Genomic DNA, 23,790 nt, shown 5'->3' on the forward strand with positions numbered 1-23,790 from the left:
GGTCCACAACTAGTCAAGGTGTTCACTGCTGCAATGCTTAAAACTTCAAGAAAACAAGAGTACGCATAGACTCTGAAGGTGAAAGTGTCCACTATTTTGTTGCAATAAAAAAAGGTAGTGAAAAGGTGCAGTTTTTCAACATAACAAAACGAAATCAACCATTTTGTTTTTGACATATCTCTACAATTGTTAGAACATGAATGCACGAGTCCTTAGCGCCAACTCCCGTGCAAAGCTCGCTGTGAGAATATGAGCGCTTGTTAAAGAATTTGTTTTTGAGAAGTATAATCGGACTCATTTTGCAGGTATATCATATGGTAGCATATTATACCCAATGAGCGTGTAAGAAAGGAAGAAAAGACCTCACTACGCAAATAGCAAGTTCAGGGAACGTAAAGCGTATACTGTGTACTTACGATGCCGCGAGCAATGTAGACGACTGCTCAGGTGTGCTGAGCTTCTCCTTCGTCACACATTCTGCTAACTGAATGCCCAACTTCACATCCGGGGCTTTCATGCCCAGTTGCGAAACGTAAAACAGAACTGAAAGGAAGAGAGATACATGTTAATGTAAATGAAACGGAAAAATCATTTCAACTTAGTTATGAGCTAGCATTGCAAATGAGTTCTGCGGAAACCCGCAAAGTGGCGGAAGGGTTAAGAAAGGGAAAGAAGACCACAACCCGTTTGTATAGCATGGAGCCAGAAGAAATTCTGAACGAACTTTTCAGAAAAAAAAAATCAGCTTAGTTGCCGAAAAATTTGCCCTGGTCCGGGGTTTGAACTCGGGATCAACGCCTTTCCGTATTTAATTGGTTTGGAGAGTTGGAGTGACAATGTTCAAACTCGAGCACGCAGGAAACATCTTAGGACAGTGATCCGCTAATGCACCCGCTGGCGATGCAAGCTGTATGTATGATAATGCACAAATAAACACTGTGTCATGCCATCCTTGATGACACACTCAGCGATAAAAAACATTCAGAATTCGACATCTGTGATCGCGTGCATGTGTGCGTGCGTATGTATGCGGACGTGTGTTCAGTCCTTAATCTTGCTGTGGGTGTTAGTCCTTTACTCTTTGTATCCACGCAATGTTGTGAATGCCAGGTGAAACCGAAAGAATGCCTTCTGGCTCGGTATAATGAAATTATTTTTGTCGTTCGATCCTATACTGTTGTACACCCATTCATATCAGTGGTTAGAGGTGGTTCCGGGTGACTTTTTTTTGTAATAACTGTTCTTTGATTTCTTTTCTTTAGAGGCCAGCTGTGACTAGTAAGCAATTATGGTCCAGCGGGCCAGGGCTGTCGCCTAGGACCTCGAAAGGTGTTCCTCAAACGACGAATGCCTGGCAGCCTAGCCCCGGGTGCAGCAACAATCGTTGGGCAAATAAAGCTTATTCAACACAAACTGAACTACACTACAACAATTGTCTAAAACGCGCTTTTGAAATTGATTCTCACTAATGATATGTGGGGTTGAACGTCCCAAAACCACCATACGATTATGAGAGACGTTGTAGTGGAGGGCTCCGGAAATTTCGACCACCTGGGGTTCTTCAACGTGGGCCCAAATCTGAGCACACGGGCCTACACCATTTCCGCCTCCATCGCAAATGCAGCCGCCGAAGCCGGGATTCGAGCCCACGACCAGCGGGTCACCAGCCGAGTACCTTAGCCACTAGACCACCACGGCGGGGCATGATTCTCACAAAGGACCACCATAAGTACACTATTACGAAATTCTCTGTTTCTTTTTGTTATTCATGTTACTAAACTATAGCACCTACCTCCAGCTCCGATGGCCCTGATTGCTTTCTCAGAACACGCTGACGGGAGGCAAAGTCCCAGAAAGCCAGGAAATTCGTCCATCAACTCTCCGACATCCTTGAGATCACCTTTCTGTGATGAAAAAAAAAGTTGCGTTCATGAGTCTCGGAAGATTATTGTCTTGGGAGATACAACTCTGTGTTGCATCATGTTTGGGGGAGAGGGAGAGCGCAGGTGAGGCTTAGGTCGGGGCAAGTGCTGGTCTAGATTGAGGGGGGCGAGTGGCCGTTTTTCACCCTCTGTGGACACCGATGGTCGGCAGGGGGATGTAAAACTCCCGCACAATAATCTGCGAAAGCCTTCCATGAGTCGGGCTACAAGACAATTATGTTTGAATATTTGTTGGTTAAACGTTGAGTACCGAATAGAAATACGTTCATAGAGGAGTACAAGGAAGGAAGGAAGAAAGCAGGAAAGCTCAACGGAAAAGCTTCTGGTTGGCTTTCGCACGTTAGAAAAATGGAAAAGGAAAAAATTATGGGGGAAGGAAAAAATTTAAGCTGAATTTGCGCACTACGTGGGTTACATTCCTAGTCAAAATGATTCACCGCGGGTCTTTTTACCGCCGAGAAAGATGAAGACGATGTTCGAGAGCTTGTTCTGAAAGCAGCCGATTGTTCAGCTAGAGGCGATCGTCTTTTAGAATAAACCAATGGTTTTGCTAGAAAAGTTACACGGTTTCTTAGTCATAGTCATTTACCTAAGACTCCTGTAAATCAAAAGTTGTCATTTGTGTCGGTTGTATTTGCAATTTCAGAAAGCATGGGAAACGTTAAAGCCTCTCCTCAGTTTTTTTTCGTACCTTCACAGCGATACAGGATAAAGACGCAGTTGTGGCGCAGACTTTAAGATGTTCATAAAATGACGACCAAGACTTCTAAATGCATAATCCCGAGTAATAATTATCAATTTATTGAAATTTGATAACGATGATGGAATAACAACAACCATGTGTTTGGCTTAATGTCAATGTCAGAGCTTACGAACATCACCTACTGCTTGGACCCGTCTTGTTTTGAACTAAATGTACCTAAACGCTTTGTACATGACGCCTATACTAGCTGATAATTCAATTCTTTTCTCGCAGATAATCGATGGTGTGGTAAACGTAGGGAGGTCAACTTAAAGACGTAAGACATCATTCGCCGTGCCCTACACTGCACGAAGATGAAGGTTAAAGTTCACAGAAAGGGAATACAGAGACAAACTGTGTAAGCCGGTCACCATCACCGCTGACTCACAACACATTAATACACGAAATGCAAATAGGTTCTACAGAATTCCGCGAGGTAACGGAAGCGTTAAGGAAGGGAAAATGAGGCTTTTCTTTCTGAGAAATCCGTGCGGATTTCCTTGTGCAATCGTGCGTCAAATGGGTGGTTGTCTGTTTCCCTTTGTTAGATTAGCACATGCAGCACAAAAACGCCACTCTAACCTTCTTTTTTCTTGATGCTATGACAGAAAATGTTGGCATACAAATATAATACCAGCTTCTTCGCATTCATCTTATTCCAGGCACCAGCCTTGGTCACTAAGCAGGAAGGCTGTCACACTGCTAAATGCAGGGGAGTGGGTTAGATTCACGGTCATAGTTGCCGCATTTTGATTGAGGTGAAACGCAAAGAACACCCGTCTACATAGAAATCCAAAAAATTCCCAGCAGACAGCAAGTTATCTATTCGATCACTTTTTTCTTCGCACTTACATTACAGTCACTTCTAACAACATCTTTTATACTTTTCTTGGAATCGTTGTCAGTCAGTCCTCCTTAATACTGTGTCTTACAACGAAAAACAAGCCCTTAAATGTACACTTCTTTTTTTTCTGCGTTTCTTGCTTCCTGTTTCTTTCCATCTCGTTCTATCGCTCTCTATTTCTTTCAGTGCCTTGTTTCTCTCTCTCCATCCTCCTCTGCCACCTCCTCAAGCTTACTACCACCACCCTCTTGCAATACTAGATTATACAAGGCTATCGTGCCTAGATAGCAGAGTGGTTAGGACGCGCGCCTTCGTATAGTGGGTACGCGGGCTCGAACCTCGCCTGGCGAAGAAACTTTTTTCCGGGAATTTCCCGTTCCCTCTGTATCTCTCTCCCTCATTCTTTATCTTTCTAGTTGTCTCTACTAACGCTCTCACGCATCAGAGCTACTGTATCCCACTCCCGATAATCGGCGCGTGTTCTAGGAGCAAGGAAGTAGATGAGGCAGAGGACGAAGAGAGATAATTATTTACCCATACAATTCTTAAATGGTTTATTGCAGGACCATTTAAGTACTCTGCCAACAAATGTCATTATAGCAACGGACGCATCTCAATCACATGAAAAATCAGGCGTTGGAATATATTGCCCCGTACTTGATTGGTCATTTTCACTTCGCTTACCGGACTTTCTTCCTGTCTTTCTGGCTGAATTCATGGCAATAATGTTAGCTTTGCGAAAGGTAAATATTTCCATTCCAGTTGTAGCAGTCATAACTGATTCATTATCAGTGTGCTCTTCTCTGTCCGCATCTGGTCACTCACCTATAGTGAAACTTTTTAAATCGTTGATCCCCTGTCATCTCCGAAGTATTCATTTAATCTGGACACCAGGGCACAAAGGTTTGTTGTTAAACGAAATAGCTGATTCTCTTGCGAAGGCATCCCTTTCGACACCAATTATTCCTATCTTCCCTCATACAGTATACATTACGGTGGCGCGATTTCGCACACTTAAAATCAGGCAAAATTTATCTGACCCTGCACTGACGGCTTCTCCAGAGTACAAACACTTGTTATTTCCCTGGCGCAGTGAACTGACTAAATCAAGGATGATGGAAGTTGTCATCACGAAATTTCGTTGCCGCGTTACCTCCCTCAATTTTTACTTGCATAGATCAGGCATATTGAATTCCCCTATGTGCATTTACTGTAATCAAGAGGAAACGATCAGTCATTTTTTATTACATTGTCGCCGTTTCGATTTATTCAGGCAAAGCATACTAGCACCACCTCTTCAAAGACTGGGCATGCAACTATCACAGCCTGATCTTCTTTCATTTGGAGCCTCTACACTGGGTTTCAGCCACAGGGATGTTTTATTTGCCGTTCAAGAATACATCACTGCGACTAAACGATTTTCTTGCTAAATTGCTGTCTCAAACTTTTTCTTATTTTTTTTCTGCAAACTTGATATCGGTATTTCAAATCAAAATTAAGTTACAAAAAAAATTGTAGGAATGACACAATGCTGAAAGTTTAGGGCAAATTCACCTTAAAATCGGCCAATCCCCTTCTTTGGGTACGAGCCATTTCTACAGGGAAACAACAACAACAACAACAACAATTCTTACGGGAACACTTTTACTTATAGACTATTCGCTTCTCGGCCAATCCACCAGAGTGGGTGTGAACCACGTATAGGCCAGCATCATAATATTCATGCGCCGTGAGGCGATCCTCGGAGGATTCTCTGTTCACCAAAATTTTCACGGCCGGCATAAGCATCTCCGCTGTGAAACCAAAACGGCGTTACATGTAACGTAGCTTTGTGATATCGAACAGTTTAGATTAACACAAATATTGGAGTCCTACAATTTCGAAACAAATGATTTTCATTGTCATGTGCTGGTTAAACTATAGCCACGACACTACCAAAATAAAACAGCCTTACATCTTCACAGCCGGGGGTCGCTGCCGACTCACGCACAAGGAGGCATCAACAACTTACAGATCGTGGCTCGAACGATGGACGATGCACCGGCTAAAGACGTATGGGTGACGCTCGTGCAAACGCGCCAGTGCACTCGCGGTCGCACTTCATCGTTGTCTTCCAACACGCCATGTCAATAACAAAGAGTTTGTTTAATACATACAATGCAGAACAACACCATACACAAAAAAAATATCAAAGCGAAGAATGAAATCAAAGAAAAAAATCTCAGATCGTTGGATGACGAATACGCTTAGATAATGTAACGTTATAGCGTCCTAGTGAGGTTACGTCATGACATTAGATTACCTAGCGACAATAACCCTATCTCACTCCCCGTAGAATACGGATAATAGATGAAAAGGAAATGCTCACCGGTGGCCCTATCCCTGTAAGTACATTTATATATCACCACTTATTATTTCTCTTGAACTTACTGATTTCAAATATTCGTAATATTTAAGATTATGTGAAGTAGCATTTCATAAACTGAATTTGTACGATATTTTTCCTTCCCTTTAAATTGTATCTTACGCATAGCCTACTCTTTGTTCCTTCCATTTTTTTAAAGCAAAGCGTTTGTTTGCGTACTGCGGACACTTTGAGCATGCATGCATGCATGCATGCATGCATCTATCTATCTATCTATCTATCTATCTATCTATCTATCTATCTATCTATCTATCTATCTATCTATCTATCTATCTATCTATCTATCTATCTATCTATCTATCTATCTAATCTATCTATCTATCTATCTATCTATCTATCTATCTATCTATCTATCTATCTATCTATCTATCTATCTATCTATCTATCTATCTATCTATCTATCTATCTATCTATCTATCTATCTATCTATCTATCTATCTATCTATCTATCTATCTATCTATCTATCTATCTATCTATCTATCTATCTATCTATCTATCTATCTATCTATCTATCTATCTATCTATCTATCTATCTATCTATCTATCTATCTATCTATCTATCTATCTATCTATCTATCTATCTATCTATCTATCTATCTATCTATCTATCTATCTATCTATCTATCTATCTATCTATCTATCTATCTATCTGTCTGTCTGTCTGTCTGTCTGTCTGTCTGTCTGTCTGTCTGTCTGTCTGTCTGTCTGTCTGTCTATCTATCTATCTATCTATCTATCTATCTATCTATCTATCTATCTATCTATCTATCTATCTACTAGCCACTTACGCTTGGGTGCTTTAGTGATCACTCCCTGAACTTGGGCTAAACCAAAAGTATTATGAAAGGGTAAGGTGTTTGACGAATATGGCTCACTGGTCATGACGTAGATAATGTTCCAATCCCAAAGCGCACATCGTCAAATCTTCTCCGCCAGATGTGTGGCACGTATACTTGCGGGCGGGTATGTGCCAGAGGTATGCCGGTATGCGCCACAGCTGATTGACAGTTTATATATATCTAGGGACGGTGAAAACAAATACGGGCAATTTCAGCATGTGGGCCTCAAGCAAGAGCTGGCCTCGGCAGCGTTGACTCGACGAAGGCAAAGAATAAATGTTAGGGTCCGAGCAGGAATTGAACCCCAGCATTTTGCGTGGCAAGCAAGTATTCTATCACAGAGCCACGCAGATATCCGAAATATTTTTCACATATACCCTAATGTTCGTGAAACGTCAATTGTGGTTGCAGCGCTGGCTATTCAATTAAAAAAAAACATTAAATATGTGCTCCTATAAAGCCGTCACGACATGTTAACGGCGATTGTAGTTAAGCGCCATTCACTGAAGTTGATTTATGTAGCAGTGTCCAATGCTACCATACTCGCGAGCACCAGCGCTTTGCATCAGCTTACCGCTTCTGGTGTTGCTAATAGGGAGTTTTAAAATAGCGCACCGTGAGCCCTTGCTGTGCGGTCGCTGCCACTAGCTGCGCATGCGTCGTAACGCGAGTCCATGTTCGCGGGCTGCACGCAGAAAATCCAAAATTGCATGCGGTGATGGCGGCCCGCATGTGGCCCGCAAGCGCTGGTTTCGGGGCTACGGTGTTGCTGCAATTGTGCGTTGCGGTTCGCAGCAGGGCAAATGCTATTCTAAAATTTTATGGCGCCCACTTCGCCCGCAACGCCTGCAGCGCTTGCAAATGGTATTCTAAAGCTCCCTAATATTCATGCTGCTGTCGGCAGCGTTACACAACTGTAAACAACTGTTTATGTAAAAGAATATGCATGTGTTTAACGTGTGCCTGTGCGTGCATTTGTACAATCTTCAGTGCCGCTCGCTAAAGTTTCGCTCAATAAAAAACTTACAACACAGCCACCTTCCATCCACATGCTTCGCCTAACACAATTTCCGAGGTACGTGGGAACGGGCGAAATTTTTCATAATTTGTACTGCCGCAAGTTTTGTGGTCGTCCCCCTGATTATTGTGGTGGGGTGTGCGATTTTTCTAACAAGCAAGCAACCAACCAGCCAACCAATCAATCTCGTTCTGACTGAGCGCGTGAACTTGTGCGAGCACCGGCTTCTCCTTTCTGCGAAGATTTCGATCGGCACTTTCGGCTGCCTGTTCTCTGCGTTCAACGAGCGCCGATGGTCGCGGTACAGTGTACTGGAATACACTCCAGTGGCGCGTCCGCGCCGCGCTGCCTGACGCACGCGGTGGTAGCTGCAGCGGCGGCGCTGCCATCGACCACTCTTGAAAAGTCGCCCTGGCTCTCCTTGGCAGCGTACGTGGAACACGAGAATGTAACGCTTGTTGGGTGACGCGCCGCCGCTGTTTTAACACTATTGTGGCCGGGTTTTCAATTATTCTTCGCGTATTTTATAACCTCATTGGTATGTTTTGCTGTAAGTATGATTTCGCATCCTTCAGCAAAGAAAAGCTGGTAGCAGTAGAAGGCTAGACGATGCTCTGTATTTTTCCCCTTAGTGCAGCATTCATGCAATGTGGCTATTTGGCGAGCATTAAAATTTTTGAAGCAAATGTTATCCGTGAAACCAAATATCCGCGTGATAATCGTCCAAATGAAAAACGTAGGGAATGTCAACTATAAGGGGCACGTGCACTAAACTCAGGCACGATAATTTTTAAAACCCATGATACGTACGAAAAAAACGACTTCAAAAGCACTCTCACTGTCCCATTCAATTTTATTGCACGTGCTTTTCACTTGCTCAAAAATTTTTTCGTGCACCTTGAATGCACAAAGTTAACGGTGTAGTCTACTTAGCTTCAGGTGTTGCACTGCATTTCTCTTTGACAGCACGTTTGCCTTGTTCAAGCCTTTGATAAAAAAATGAAGCCGAGTGGTGACATAAAAGCTGACTATGCAAGGAGTGAGACTGTTGGCGTGAGCGCTGCATCCCACCTTCAAAGGAGCGGCACAATGAATCATGTGCAGGATGTTCATTACGCTCTCCCGGTGAACTTTTCGTGCACTAAACAACTTGTGACATAAAGTGGAAGAGTTCGACCGATGGCTAGAGCAAACCACCTTGATCATTGTGGCGCACAAATTCTGCCGCATGCAAGCGGCGCCCTTCTTCTGTTGGGAGAAGAATGCTGTCATTACATGCAGAACACTTGGTGGGAAGCACGCTCTTTCTCGCCACATATCCGAAAATGTAATAAGTCAACCTTGAGTCGCTTCTCTGGATGTGGTACTCATGTTCCACAGCTTCACTTTCACATGAGCCTGAAGGTCCCGCTTGCTTTTTCGCGCACAGTTTCATTTGGTCAATCAGCTGTTGCTTTGGAGTTTCTTCCCTGTCCCCAACATCAAGAAGAGAACTGATGACATCGCCCTCTGCATTCCCGCCTGCAACACTGTGTGCCAAATTATAGAAAAAGAGACAGTGAACAGTGAGCAGGAACTGCTGTGGCGTCGGGTATGAGTTGCAGCCGGAAGAAAGTCTCACGATTCCGAAAAAGTTTTCCACTTTATCTTGGCTCAGCCTGGATGTCAACAAGTAGCGAAACCCATATTTCTCACGCAAATAGCGGCGGAGCTCTACAGTACTTGTCAAAGTGACTCTTAAGCCCTCAGCACTTGACTCGCTGAGAAACTTCTTATCAGCATGACACTCCCAGGCGTCCAGGAAACTGAGCATTTCTTTAATGCTTTCTTCACTTGCAGAGTTGGGCCTGAGAGCTTCGGCTGTGTACCTTGCTGTCATCACAGCAATCAGTGACTTCATTCTCATGAAGAGTTTCTCTGTCGCATAATTTTTACCGCAGATCCTTTCCAACTGAGTACGGTAAAGAAAAAAAATGCTCGCAAAGGACCATGTCCAAACAACTGGAACGCATAACTTGCCCGCACTTTTTCGAAATTGTTGGGGCTTATGTGGATGCTGGTAATCCCGGGCATTGCCTTCATTGTGACTGCATTACTGTCTAATTTGAGAGCTTCTCTTGCAAATTGCATCGAAACTTCGCCATCAGGGGTGTCAAAAGTTGTAGTAAGGAGCCTGTCTCGAACGTTCTTGACTAAATGAGAAAAATTAAAAAAAAAGTGTAGGAACCGACTGCTGTAAACAGGATGTGGTTTTTTGCACACCACTTCCTTTAAAGAAGCTTTAATGTTAAAGATGCGCCACATTTTCTGGTTCCAAACTGCTGCATCACATGTTATGTAGTCCGCAAAGAGGCCGGCTCTTTCTGCTAGAACTGTGGATTCCCGAATAATTTTGGTCAACAGGTCCCCTTTCACGTTCTCGTTGCTCCCGAAAACACCAATTACTTGTGTTCAGCTGCCAACCAAAGACACAAACATTACGACGAGGCCATGATTGCATGGCAATGTTTTGTCTTTTTCGGGCGTATATGGTCCGAGGTCCACAAAGCCTTCAATTTTCGCACCTGTGGTAACAGATAAATGTTCAGCCAGTTTTATTTCATCGATTATTAATCCACCATGTCGGTGGAACGCATCCAGGTGGACAACTTTTTTTTTGCAACACATTCAGCATCTTTTCATTGAACCCATAGCCGCTTCTGTACTGAGCGGTGTATTTACGGAGGGTTGTGTCACTGGGGAGTGCCAAAATATTATGTCTTCGCATATAATGGTAGAGCTTCGGGCTTCTCATTTTGAGTAAAATGCATTCAAGCATCCATTCGTTGTCGTATGCCCCGCAAGCTCTTCCTTTTGGATGCCTCAAAGCACCGCCTGACAACGAGCTGCTGCTTTGGCGACAACAAACTTATCTTTTTAGCGAGTACTTCATCAGCTGTCGCAGCGCACTCGCTTTTAATTTTCTTGATGTGTAAAGTGAGCTTGTCTACCTTCAATAAAAATTGTTGATTTCTTCGGGTACAAGCTTGCAGCTTCTTCGAAACACGGCTACGGCACAGCGAGCTAACATTATAACTGTTCAGGCTCACTCCTTGACGCCTTTTGAGGTGCCACTGCCGCCTAACAAGAGCTTTTCTTACGTATTTGCAAACGACGCAAGCCATTCCTTCTTTTGTTGCCCTGCCTTGGCAGTTAGTACTGTAAACTGCTCTGCCCTCGCACTTAATTTGGCCTTGCAATTTCATTGTTAAGTTGGTTGTGAGACTGCTTTCAGCTCACACTGCTGCGTCTTTGCATATATGGATGTCATGGGCTTCCTGCAGAGTGGTTATAGCATCTTGAATTGTTGTCACTGACGCGCCAGCCACCTGTTTACCACACACGAACGTCTTGGAGTGCAAAGCACCGACACTGTTTGCAAGGAAGAACAGGGCTTTTCCCACAGTGACTTTGCCTGAAAGCGAGTCGAGGGAACATGAGGTAAAACACACTCCTTCGGCATCGTAAAGTTCATGCAGCGTCCAGCGCTTCTCGGGCATTTCGATTTCCATCACCGCAGCGACAGTCGCGGCCGCAAAGACTTCATTGCCATTCGAAGGTTCGTCGACATCTGTCACCTCCGCAATCTCCCCGTGCACCTTTTTCTGTTGTGAGACATCGTCATCGCGCTTCCTTTTTCGCTCATTTCTCTTCGGAGTGGGCTGCTTGCTCAGGTGAGCTGGTAGGTTAGGCAAAATTGTGGGGAGTGCGTCCGAAGTGAGCGTAGGCGTCCCACGTGGAATGCGAACTTCCTCACCATTTATGCGGTGTACGTAGTCCCTCACAATAAAACGCTGCTCAAAATGGAGCTCACATACCGGGCAGTCCGCGGTCAGCGCCTTGTCTGCTCTATGAAGGTTTCTTTCCCACGTGGATCTTCGTTCCGGGTCTGCAGGTGCCTTGAATAGCGACCGCTTCTTCGCGCTGTTAGTTCGCGCGTACCCTGTGCTGCACCCTGGAGCGTGGCAGTGATTGAGGCGTTGCTTTCCACTCATTGCCGCACGTGGCCACGTTTACACGAGAGTACACGCGTGGAACACAACCACACAGAACGAGAAGCCACCAAGAACACCACTGAAATGAGACGGTCGCGCGTACGCACGTGTGCACAAAACCGGTAGCTTTCAAGAGTGGCCGACGACAGCGCCGCCACTTCGGGTGCCATTCACTGTGATGCGCGAAGCAAGGCGGCGCTCCCTCCGCTCATCACGCTGAATTCTTCTAGTACACTGTAGTCGCAGCGTGCTTTGTAGCTGCTCCGTAGCAGCGAAGCTCCATATGCTAGTGGCCACCATTTTCTAGGACGTGTCCAGGGACAGCTAGCGCAGCGTGGTTTCTATGAATTCGCACACGGTTCTCTCTTCGTCGCCGTATATGTCTTGTATGTTCTGGCCCGCATCGTGGTAGCACGGAGGGATCGCATTTCAAAAGCCTCTTGTGGTATATCTCAGTCCAGTGGACCACATGCAGCCTTCAAGACGTCTCTGGTGCACGGGCACCATGGGCAACCTGCGGTTAGCATCTCACGGCGACATGGGACACTAGCGATGTGAGGGCCACTCTAGAACATATCCTTTCAGTGCCGTATTGGTCGATGACTCCTTGCTTACCATCAATTCTGTAGTGAAAATTCACACCGGAAGCGTCACCTGCAGCATCACAGGGACCGATGGGTCACAGCCTGCGCATGAGGCGTCCATTGCCGGTGCCCTGGGGAACCTATGGCCGGCAGCGCCCAGCAAGAATGGGTGGACGAGCTACGAAAGTGGCCCGCGAACGCACCTCCTTGGCGCCGTATCGGTCGTTGGTTCTCTGCTCCTAATCAAGACGCAACGGAGGTTTGTTCGCAGGGTGGGCGTGGCCTGTGGGATGCGGGTGCGGCCTGTGGGAGAACTCTACTGTCAAATGTACCCCAGGTAAGGCTCAAGGCTGCCCTGGCTGGTACCATGAGCAACCTACGGCTGGCACCTACGCGAATGCGAGCAGTGCATACAAGCGTCTATCGACAACACGTCTCTTCGGCGCCGGATCCCTATAGAGGTAAACGCAGCAGTATGCCGGCTCATAGCATACCTTAGTCTTGGCGAAGACATGTGCCTGAATGCTGACGCTGTAGAATTTAGACCCGCGATCTTCCAAGAGAGACCTTCGCAAAGCGCCAATACAGATGGACCAACCGATAACACCGGGCGGTTAATAGAAGACTTCGTAAAGGTCGACCGGAGACCAGGTACGACTTCATTCCCTTGAAATATACTATCTCTTGGTATGAAAATTGGGAAATACCGGAGGCAGTCAATTTTTTATATAAAATGAATTACGTTTTAAATTTGCATACTATATTGATATTGCTCGTCACATTACTCAGACAATGAGACCGTGGACTGCGCGTAGCATTGTTAATCGTGGATGGAGACATTGCTGCCGACTTGTCCGTTTTTCGTCGCTTTACTAACTACGGCCGAGAAATCGGCCTCTCTTTGTTCATTGCACAGAATATTACAAGTTTTTCGCCTTGATAGGTCAAGGCCTTGTGAGGCGGAAGACTAATGGTCAAAAATAAAAAAAAGAACAAGTGATTGCACAAATGTAGTTTGCTTCAATTTTGATTGATGGTTATTGATTGTTATTTAGGGTATAACGTCTCAAATCCAATATATGATACGGTTCGTATTCACTTCAGTAAAGCAAACGAAAAAAAAAACGGAGGCTGCCTCAAACTTTCTGAAAGCGTGAAAGTGAGAGTGTATATGCGTACTTTGTGCTGATGCGTTGAACTTTGTGATGAACGGAAATTAATGGAAAAAAAAAAAAACGCCAGGCCTGCGCGGTAGGCGCAGCACAGTCACACCGAAAGCTAACTGAAAGAGCGGCCTTTCAGGGCTTTTTCATAACACTAACTGGGTAACTACTGCAAGCACAGTTGCTTGGTACCCACTAGGACATTAATAATGAACCTTTGGGTAGTAGGCCGGCTTTCGCTATGCTGTTTTTCGTCATTCGTCTGAGAAGCGTGGTATCCGCTAAACTATTGCGAGGAATTTTGTGCCATTTGTTCATGAAGTGGCTGACGATGATGAGGAATTATGCCTGAAGTGGGTATGCGCCACAGTTAATAGATCATCAAAAACCAGCTATTATATGGGGTTGGAGCACTGCATGACCCACTCGTTACGCTATTCGCATTGTGCGACGACTGGTTATCCTTTCGCTGTTCTAAAATCATTTATAAGTCGTAATAGCGCTATTGCTTTCCCGACATCAAGCCTGCCTAAGGCAAGTTTGACAACAAGCCACAAGCACCGTAGTAGCTCAGTGGTAGGATAATAGGGCTGGCACCCAGCGTACCCGGGTTTGAGCCCACCTGTTTCTTTGGCGCTAGGTCATGCCTGCCCAAGGCAAGTTTGACAACAAGTTATAAGCACCAGCGTAACTCAGAGGTAGAATATTGGGCTAGCACCCAGCGGACCCGGGTTCAAGCCCCACTGTGTCATTGGTGCGAGGAGAATTTTCCTATTTCGTGTGATGTGGTTTGGACAGCGGCGGCGGCGGACAACATACAACTGCACGTGACCCACAAAGTGATCTCATAACAGCTTTCACTGTAATATAGGCATGTGCATAGAATTTGTATTTCACAACAGAGAATGTGCGAAAGCGTGCAAGCGTTCGGCTGTTGTTCAAGGCGCGTTTTTATTTTCAAGATTATTTGCGTCATACTTCGACCCACCCCTGAGACATTTAAGTCGATAAATGAATGCAGAATTACTTTCTAAATAAAAGTGCAACAGAAACATTTATTAATTGTCACAAGTAAAGATGATACACCAGTTAGTAATTCCTCTATATACGATCTTGATTAGTGCAAGGTTTGTCAAACAGGACCATTCTCAAGATTTTTTTTTATTTGGTGGTGGTAGTGGGAGGGGGGGGGAAGGGTGCGGGTTATCTGTAGAATGGCTGGCTAACTTAGGCAATGCATATGAGGGCGTGTAAATACTTTGGAATTACCGGAACAGTGGAAGCATGAAAAAATTTCAGAATTCATACAAGCCCCCTCAACTCCCCCGTAGTCACGAGTGTGATGTCAGACCCGTAAAAAAAAAAAAACAATGCCGATTCGAAAACTTTGCCTCTGACAGAACCTCGCCTAACCTAAGCTAACCTAATCGTCAGCGCATAAGTTTCGAAACAGCGGCGCTGTTTAAGCCGATCGTTAGTCCGCGCAGAGCAAACAAAAAACCACCACCACCACCACCATCATCATCATCAAGCAGCACAGGCTCTTTTCGTGCTCTTCATCAGTAGTTTCAGAACTCGCGCGCCAATTTGTCTGGCATAAAGTACAATAACTCTGATTGGCTGATGAACGACTACAGAGAACGAAAGAGAGAGAAAATGACATTTTCGGCAAATTATCTTTTGGCCTGAAGGGATTCGAAGCCGTGTAGCCGCGATCCATACGCGAGAGTCATGAGCATAGAGTTTCCTAAATGTACACTTAGATGAAACTCTGGCACTAGTGTCTATGGGAGCTGCAAAACACGGCGCTTCAGCGAGAATGGAAAGGATGGTATAGTATACACGGACTTGCCTAATTTTCGCGCTTCTGGCTCCGTGTCTGTTCATATATGGCTTGAAGATGTTTTGTGACGAAACAAAAATCAGCGAATGTTCAGCGATCGCACTTCCCCACCCTAATAATATAGGCTTATCATTTGGTATCAAGCCACAAAGTTCAAAAGTGTTCATTCTTTCCTTCAAAACAAAACCGAAACAACACATTAAACGAAGCGACAAGTGCGAATCGCCGCCCGCAAGAACGAAGAAGGCAAATCCATGTACTACCCATCATTCTCCTGGTCGCTGAACGATCGCAGCGCCAGAATCCCCTTTAGTTAATTTTAGGAAACTCTATGCATGAGCCGGCCGGTCTGTATCGAACACGCACGCTTCGATTGAAAGTTAAGCGGTGCCATACCTCGAAGGCATGGCAAACCTCATTGCTTGCGAGATCTTGACGCAAAAGGTGACGTGTTGGGCTGACACTGCTGACTCCAAAACGTGTGGGCCTGCAAAGACGTGCTGCGTGACGTACAATACTCCCTCTTTTTGTTTCCTCCATTGCATGAACAAAACAATACGAACGGTGACGCTGGAACGAAGACACCGCTGTGGCGACGACTGTATGGTATGAAAGAAATGACGACAACGGAATGAAAGCTGAAGGGACCATGACGAGTGGTGACGGCTTTGTCACGACCGAATGTTGTGTTGGCGTGACGACTACCGGGACGGTGAAATGCAGAATACCAGGTAATAGTGAAAACTGGAGGACGCTTCAGCTTCGCATTGAAGAGCAGATCGTGATAGCGTGATTGGACCTTCGTGCGAATCGACTCACGAACTGACAGCCATGCTTCGGTTTTCCGTGCACGCTTCAACCGTGCCGCAGGAAAGCGAATGACTGTGCGTATCACATTGGCCGTTCCACGATAGCACTGAATGCCTACTGCAAGTAAAGCTGCTAAGAGCGCACTGTGCCATAATTATTCATTTTGCGAAATCAGCGAAAGAGCCACGCGTCCAGGACATCACACGAACCTGCGCAGCAAGTCACTTTCTTGGTGGCTCTGCTGCTGATGATGATTAGACGTCTATGGATGCTTTGTAATGTTTTGACCTTCACAATTCAGCACCCACTCGTTGCTAAATTCAGATGTTTTAGCACCTGGCGCGATTTTACGCTTCTGCCACGCTATATATGATGCGTTAAAGAGGCTTCTTTCTCTTGATATAACATTCACATGCGTGCGCGACTGCTTCACATCTTCTAAGTTTTGTTTTATTCCTTTTCGTTTGTGTGTGTGTTGTATCGTGTGAGTGTCCGCTGGCCATTCGAAGGGCTCCTCCTCCTTGTTTATGGGCAGCTGCGATCGGCGAGCCTCCCATTGTTTCGGTGCGCTGGGTCGGGACAGAGGAGGCAGCCCCATTTCACTGCACTCTGCTGCTTCGAATGCAAGAGGTGTAACACGACACTTTGCGCACTCGCAGCCCGTGTAGGATGTTCGACGTGATGTTTTCCCGAGTGGAGAAGCAAAAGGGAAACCGCACCCTCTGACTGTGTGGAAGCATTAGTGCGCGCACGTGTGTGTTGTGTGTGCGTGTTTGGGATCGGACCTGAGGTCGGAAGGGCAAAGCGAAAAAGCACGGGAAGAACCAGAGACACATCGAGAATAGCTAGTGAAGGAAGAGTCTACCGATTGCGAGTGACTTGAGCGGTTGTGCGATTAATAGTGCAACCAAGATTCCTCAATTAAATACAAGCATTCTTTTTCACCTTTTAACAGTGCGTGCGTCGGGTGCCGCGTTTTCTATCCTATTTTAGTTTTCTACGGCCATCTCTGCCAAATGCTAACATCCACAAAAGGAAGGTATAAACGTTAGTGTTTTTTTTTTCAATGCAGCTTCAACAAGTGTAACGGCTCTGAGATGAAACACCTCCTTTTATACGCAGAGGACCACAGTTCGATCCTCACTGCGACGCCAAATGTTTTATTATTTATTTTATATTTATATTTCCCAACTATTCAGTCATAGGAAAGATCATTTTTCTCTCACAAGTTACAACCATCGACGATGCCAAAACCGACACCGAAATATCGGCGAAGCGAGCTTATTAACGCTCTCACGTTAGAGAGCGATAGTGATTTGATAAAAATAAATACATGGAAACAAGTGTAAGCGTGCATTCGACCTGTCAGCTCTACTTTAATCCATTCCCGTATTTTTTCCCACGTGGTTGAAATTTTCTATACTCTAGTCGGAGCTTACAGTCACATTGTTTTGAACTATACTACGTACAGGTTAGCGTATGTGGCCTGCACTGAGGCTCGTGCCGAAGATTTTGTTTCGGGGGAGGGGCACTGAAGGTTTTTTTTATGCAAACGAGGAGATGAGGAGAGGCGTACCCTTACTGGTACATACAACAATAATGTCACTTTGGGCGAAACGAACAATGACAAAGGAAAGAGCACGCGCGAACGAGCGCAATCTAACAGCTCAACTTGTTAGATTGAGTTGTGTTTTTATATGTAGATGAGTGATCAGATTGCGCTCACCCACGTGTGCTTTTTCCTATGTCTTTGTTTGTTTTCACCCATTGGCTAAAAGATGAATTCTTTCCAACTAGGCCGGATAGCTGTTTTGCATGAATAATGCTCACCGATCATCCCGAAGGAACCTAACCAGAAAAAACTGAAATGCAATAAGGTGTATTACATATAATGTGTACTTACATATGTGAAACACACCTCTACATTACTTGGGAAACAAGAAGCCACGCCAATGGTACACGTGCAGGAAACAAACGCAGGCAGAACATTGCCAAGAACAAGTAAACAAGAATTGAAAGGGTGAAATAAAGTCAATAGCGTTTGTCGATCCAGCTTTGGGGGAATGGCAGAGAAAGGTATACATTTTCGAAACAATCAGTTTTTTCAGTCCCTTCTCAACTGCTGTAGGCCCGTGTGCTCAGATTTGGGGGCCCGTTAAAGAACCCCAGGTTGTCGAAATTTCCGGAGCCCTCCGTTACGGCGTCTCTCATAATCGTATGGTGGTTTTGGGACGTTGAAGCTCACAAATCATTAACTGCGCAGCCAAACGATGTGCCAAAACTGAGTCACATTGTTATTTGGGCAGTTTCGCAACAATTCCAGGCCACCAATTTCATTTGTGCGCGTAGCGAGCACGAATCTGCAGTTACAGTCGCTCCCTTCTCGCGGAAGGTTCGAAAAAAAAAAAAAAAAAAAGCCCGCGTACGCGCCGTAGACGAGTGCCTTCGCGGGGCGACTCGACTTTCAGCTGTATAGGAGCATGATTCGAAGAACACGGAATCATTCGGCGCTTCCAGCGGCGTTTTCTCTACTTTCTTTCTGAATGAAAACGTTTTCGTTCCTCACGAGGGATCCTGGTAACGCTAATTTCAGGACCCAAACGACACGCAATATAGGTAAATGAATCAAGGAATTAAACATAACGAACAACATCAGCGTTTACTTTTCACAATACCATCAAGAAGTTTTATTTTTCTTTTGCAGGGAGGCGTCTTGTCGTTTCGTAGCCGTCAAGCCGTTCCTATAGCTCAGTTTTTTTGCTTAGTAGCGACTGAAGAAGGGAAGACCTCGAGCCTCCGTCGTACGCGTTGAAATAGCCATCGCTGGTGTATTTTGGTTGCCGTAAATTAGCGCGTGCACACAGGGGACTGCGGCTTGTCAAGATGGTAACGATGGCTGCCCATGCGCAGCGGTCTTTCTCCGTTTTCGAGCAAAAGATGCCGCCATCGCCGCCTCTTGCAGTTGTCTACCATCGGCACCGTCAGCCAACGTCAGTCATAAGTCCCTGTGTCGATGCACTCATGAGTGATCACTTGCAAAATGTGGAGTATGCACACCCTGGACTTTAGACACCGGCAAGAAGGCGCTGCTATGGCTGTAGTGGACCTTAAGTGTGCCTGCACGGCAGCTCGCGTTTAGTTTCCCCGGTTGGCCAGAGGTCGTTAAGCCAAAGAAACAGCGCATTTCTGCGTTTCTTTCTCTTTTTTTTTTCCAAAAGCGGGGTAGAAACAGAGCGGAAGGAAACGGCTGAGACGGGACGCACAGGGCACTGAGCGACAGCTGAACGTTTATTCAAGAACCAGCAAAATACAAGAACCAGCAAAATACGAGTGCAAAACACGAATTGCAAGAGGTCTGTGGCATACTGATGTGCGAAACGGCACCGAAGCCAGAGAGAGGATGTGGCGAGAATTCCGACGTAGGGCCGTGTAGCATGTCTTGAAGTTTGTCAGACGCCCGCTGGCAACTTGAAAGGGAAAGTGACGGAAGGCACCCCTCGATTTTCTTTACATGCTTCCAGCGTCTGTCTGATGAATCTGTGAGTTCTGACTCACCATCCTTCTTTTCTGTATCTCTCCTTTTCATCTTCTGTCCTATCCCCCAGAAGGCACTTCGCTGTGTCCTCACGAAAGATACAGATATAAGCGTCTTTTTTTTTTCTCCCTCAAAACCCACTATACAAAACAAGGAGTTTGAGGATAGAGTAGAAAGGTCGAGTGGGGCGCCACAATGGACTCCGTTTAGGAGCCCACTGTGCGCGGAATGTTACTCCCAAAGAATGGCAGCGAGCGCAATGCAAGCCTTTCATTCCACTCGCTGCTGGTAGGAACCGACGGAGCAGAAAAGAACACACAGAACAGGAACCCGAAGTGGACCGAAATTTTGTGATACCCACAACCACGAATGAAAAGATTTTATCAATTCGGATGTTTCATGCCCTAATTTAAGGAAGGACCGAAGGTGACCTTCTTCACCCCACCTTCTCCTGCTAGTCTAGAAATGTGCCAGCCTGTACCGGATAATCATCCAGATAATAGGTGGTAAGGGAAACGTAGAGGCTAACAAAAATAATGGTATGGTTCACTGTTTACACACATAAAAAAATCGGAGGACGTTCGAGCTTCGCCTTAATGACAGAACGCCATAGCGTAATCGGACGCCTTTCATGTCGCCTTCTCAATCGGTAGCCTCTCTTCGCGTCTCTGAGGGCACCTCCGTCTTACCGTAGGTGAAGGATCGTCTCTGCGAGTGAAATTGGCCGCCATAAACTGTCCTCTAATGTCTACCGCAGGTACATCGGTGAAATGTGCCCACTACACAATGATTTTACCGTTTTTTTTTTTCGAATCAACGAAGCACCCACTACGCATCCGTGAACAGGGTTGCCGTTGGTAGCTACTTTGAGCCAAAGTGGATAGTTTTCGACCTGTTTCACGACGTAAATTTCCTGTTGGCGCAATGGCTATTTACAGGCTACATTCAAGTTCATTGCTTTACTTATACTAAAGAGTTTTATTTATTAATCACTAGTAAAAATATGCTCATATAGCACCACTCGTCCTCTTTTATATAGGTACAAAGTTGGCGATAATATCGATAATATTAAATGGCATGGATATTTTGCCAACATTCGGCTTGAGTTCTGGAGCATTTTCATTCACACACGCAACCGGAACACCATCAGTGAGGCAACTTGCAATCCTACGCCGCTGCTCGCTTTGCTGGTGCTTCTCTTACTGGTGTTGGAGTGTACTAATGTCTCAGCCAGTCCCATTGCCTCAGCGGGACACTGCAGATAACCACAAAATATAAAACACGCAGCATAATGCGCAGGTCTCCTTGAGGAACTTTGGCATGTCTCACTCTTTTCTTTTACTTTTGTTATTATTTCTGATACAACAAAAATATATATGAGTACATAGATATGACACCGGTTTCTACATATTCATTGTATTCTAGAAGCAAGCTGTGGTAGCACACAACGAGACAAATGACTAAACTCGAGGGCACGGTTTCGACTTCCTGACATAGTGGCCGCATTTTAATGAGCTCGTAGTGCAAAAGAATATCATGTATTTAAACATAAGTGTACGTTAAAGTGTCCCAGGTAATCCAAGATAATTTGGAGTCCCCCACTAAGATAAAAAGTATCACTATATTTATTACCATTATTGTTCTGGCATCACGCTGCAAATTTTTATATCACGCGCTATTCATATACGTGTCCCGGCATTTCAAGAACACAACAGCGTTCCGTATAACATAGAGTTTGAAAAATAAAAAATGGCATTGCAAAAGAAACCAAATGCGAATAATAATGTCAAATGACAAAGAAAACCGCAGATCATTGGGTGAACCATATAATCATTGAGTTTCATCATAACGTCGTACTCAAGTTACGTTACGACAAAACATTCCTTAGCGGCATTAACCAGCATTCAATCTACGTATGAAACAAAGAAAAGAAGAAGAAATGCTCACAGTGGGTATGAGCCACAAGAGAAGGTCAAGAAGAACAAGGTGGCGTTGTCGCTCTCGTGCAGGTTGAGCGCGTGAGCTTGCGCGAGCAGTACGGCGTCTCGTTCCAGCGAACATTTCGGTCCTGAAATTCTCGCTGCCTGTTCTGTGTATCCGACGAGCGCCGAAGGCCATGCCCTGCCTTGTCCAGTAGTCACGACGCTCGATGTACAGTGTTAATTTTTATGAACGGGAACACGGTGATGCGTGGCCTGCGCGCTCCGGCGGCTGCTGCGCTTCCAGGAAGCGCGTTCAAGCAGCCGCGAGAGCAATCACGGTCTCTTTTTGCGTTATCGCAGGGCGAGAAAAAGAACCATGCGTTGCTGATATGGAACCATAGAGTAACATAGTAAACGTTTACTATGTTACTCTATAATGGAACCAGCCGCAAGATTGTGACTCCCTCCCCCTTCAAGGCGATTACGCGAGAGACGCCATCGGCTTGCTGCTTGCTCCCCACTACAGTGACCATGCCCGAGGAAATGACATCTATCTTCGCTCAATGCATGAAAATTACAACTTACTGCTGTGTCTAAACAGTTGACAATTCAGTGACATATGTGTGCGCTAGCTTTGCAAGGCAGCTAGGTGCGCTACCAAACGACAGGAAAGATATGGAACTGCGATGTGAGGATTTTTCACAGGCAGATTGCAACAGTGAACGTTTTTATGAAGGGTATGCTTTTGCTTTTACGTTTTTTCTTGACATCATGGGCGTCGAAAAAAATGATTGCGCATGTAATAATCGACCTCAAAGTACAGATGTTGATCACGCAGGGAAATGTAAGCGTTGTATCGCCAGCTTTGGGTGGCAGATGGCGTCTCCCGGTGGACCATCGATATACCAGATATTAAAGGCGATATCATTAAAGAGCTCGTTTCGGAGAAATTCGGGCGTCCCCGTCATTGGTTGTGAGCGAAAAATTACCATCTTGTGCGTGACCGAAAAATGGAAAAACATACAAAGGAAATAAGTAATAAAAAGTCCGGGTCTCAGTGAGGATCCCACCCGGGTAGTTTGCGAGGCAAGTGAGTGTTCTGCCACACGGCCACGCGTCTATTTTAGAAAATTGCGAAAATTACTTCCTCTGCTTTGACATGCAGTGAAAATAACTTTCATGCTTTAAAAACACACACATCCTGTACACTTGCTTCACAAGACAACATGAAATATTGCAGTAATAGTGCGTGGTACAAGCGTACTTTGCCATCGGGCGTCCTAACATGAGATTATCACAATGACTTGAAACTTGAAACTTTATTATTTATTAACACTGCACAGTTTGCGGTATACATATCTCCTCGTAGATGGACGCTGAATACGACGGAGAAAACGCGCGTGTCAACCATACCCCATTGATTGATTGATTTGTGGGGTTTAACGTCCCAAAACCACGATATGATTATGAGAGACGCCGTAGTGGAGGGCTCCGGAAATTTAGACCACCTGGGGTTCTTTAACGTGCACCCAAATCTGAGCACACGGGCCTACAACATTTCCGCCTCCATCGGAAATGCAGCCGCCGCAGCCGGGATTCAACCATACCCCAGCACCTTGCCATCCTGTGTCCTGTCGTCATATCGTGTATATATAGGGCAAACGCTTGTCCCGTAGGCAGCACACTCCATGAGACGCTATGCATGGGACTGTCGCCGTGGATGCACCTCTTCCACTGGGAGATGATATAGGCTCCAACCAAAAGTTTTTAAGAGACCCGACGTTTCGGAAACGACTTGGTTCCTTCTTCAGGGGTGACTGCGTAGGCTACGTAGCAGCAGCGTCTTCAGAGCACTCGAGGGGTGGCTAATGACCCCTCTCTTTGTCTCTCTCTCTCTCTCTCTCGTTTTGCCGTGGAGCGCTGTCCGTGTTTGTACACTGGGGGAAGGGTTCCGAGAGAGCGGTTGATGTTGTGGGCTGTTCCCTGAATGTGCCACGACACGAGTAACAACCTTCTCCTCCAGTTCGGCTCGCTTTCGAGGATGGCAGTTCTACAAAGAGCGCAGCGCAATCGCCGAACATGCGGAG

General features: G+C 45.5%; 1 protein-coding gene across 1 annotated transcript in view; it reads right to left on the reverse strand.

Moving 5' to 3' along the window:
• LOC119160928 (nose resistant to fluoxetine protein 6) overlaps positions 1-23,790 on the reverse strand; it is a 119,767-nt gene that overhangs the window by 31,341 nt on the left and 64,636 nt on the right. The window contains exons 4-5 of the mRNA XM_037413206.2: positions 1,793-1,904; positions 417-543 (exon numbers count right to left, since the gene is read on the reverse strand). Coding sequence (XP_037269103.1) covers positions 417-543; positions 1,793-1,904 — 239 coding nt within the window. The remainder of the gene's footprint in view (positions 1-416; positions 544-1,792; positions 1,905-23,790) is intronic.

This window comes from Rhipicephalus microplus, chromosome X, assembly GCF_043290135.1.
Source record: "Rhipicephalus microplus isolate Deutch F79 chromosome X, USDA_Rmic, whole genome shotgun sequence".
NCBI classification, from domain to species: Eukaryota; Metazoa; Arthropoda; class Arachnida; order Ixodida; family Ixodidae; genus Rhipicephalus; species Rhipicephalus microplus.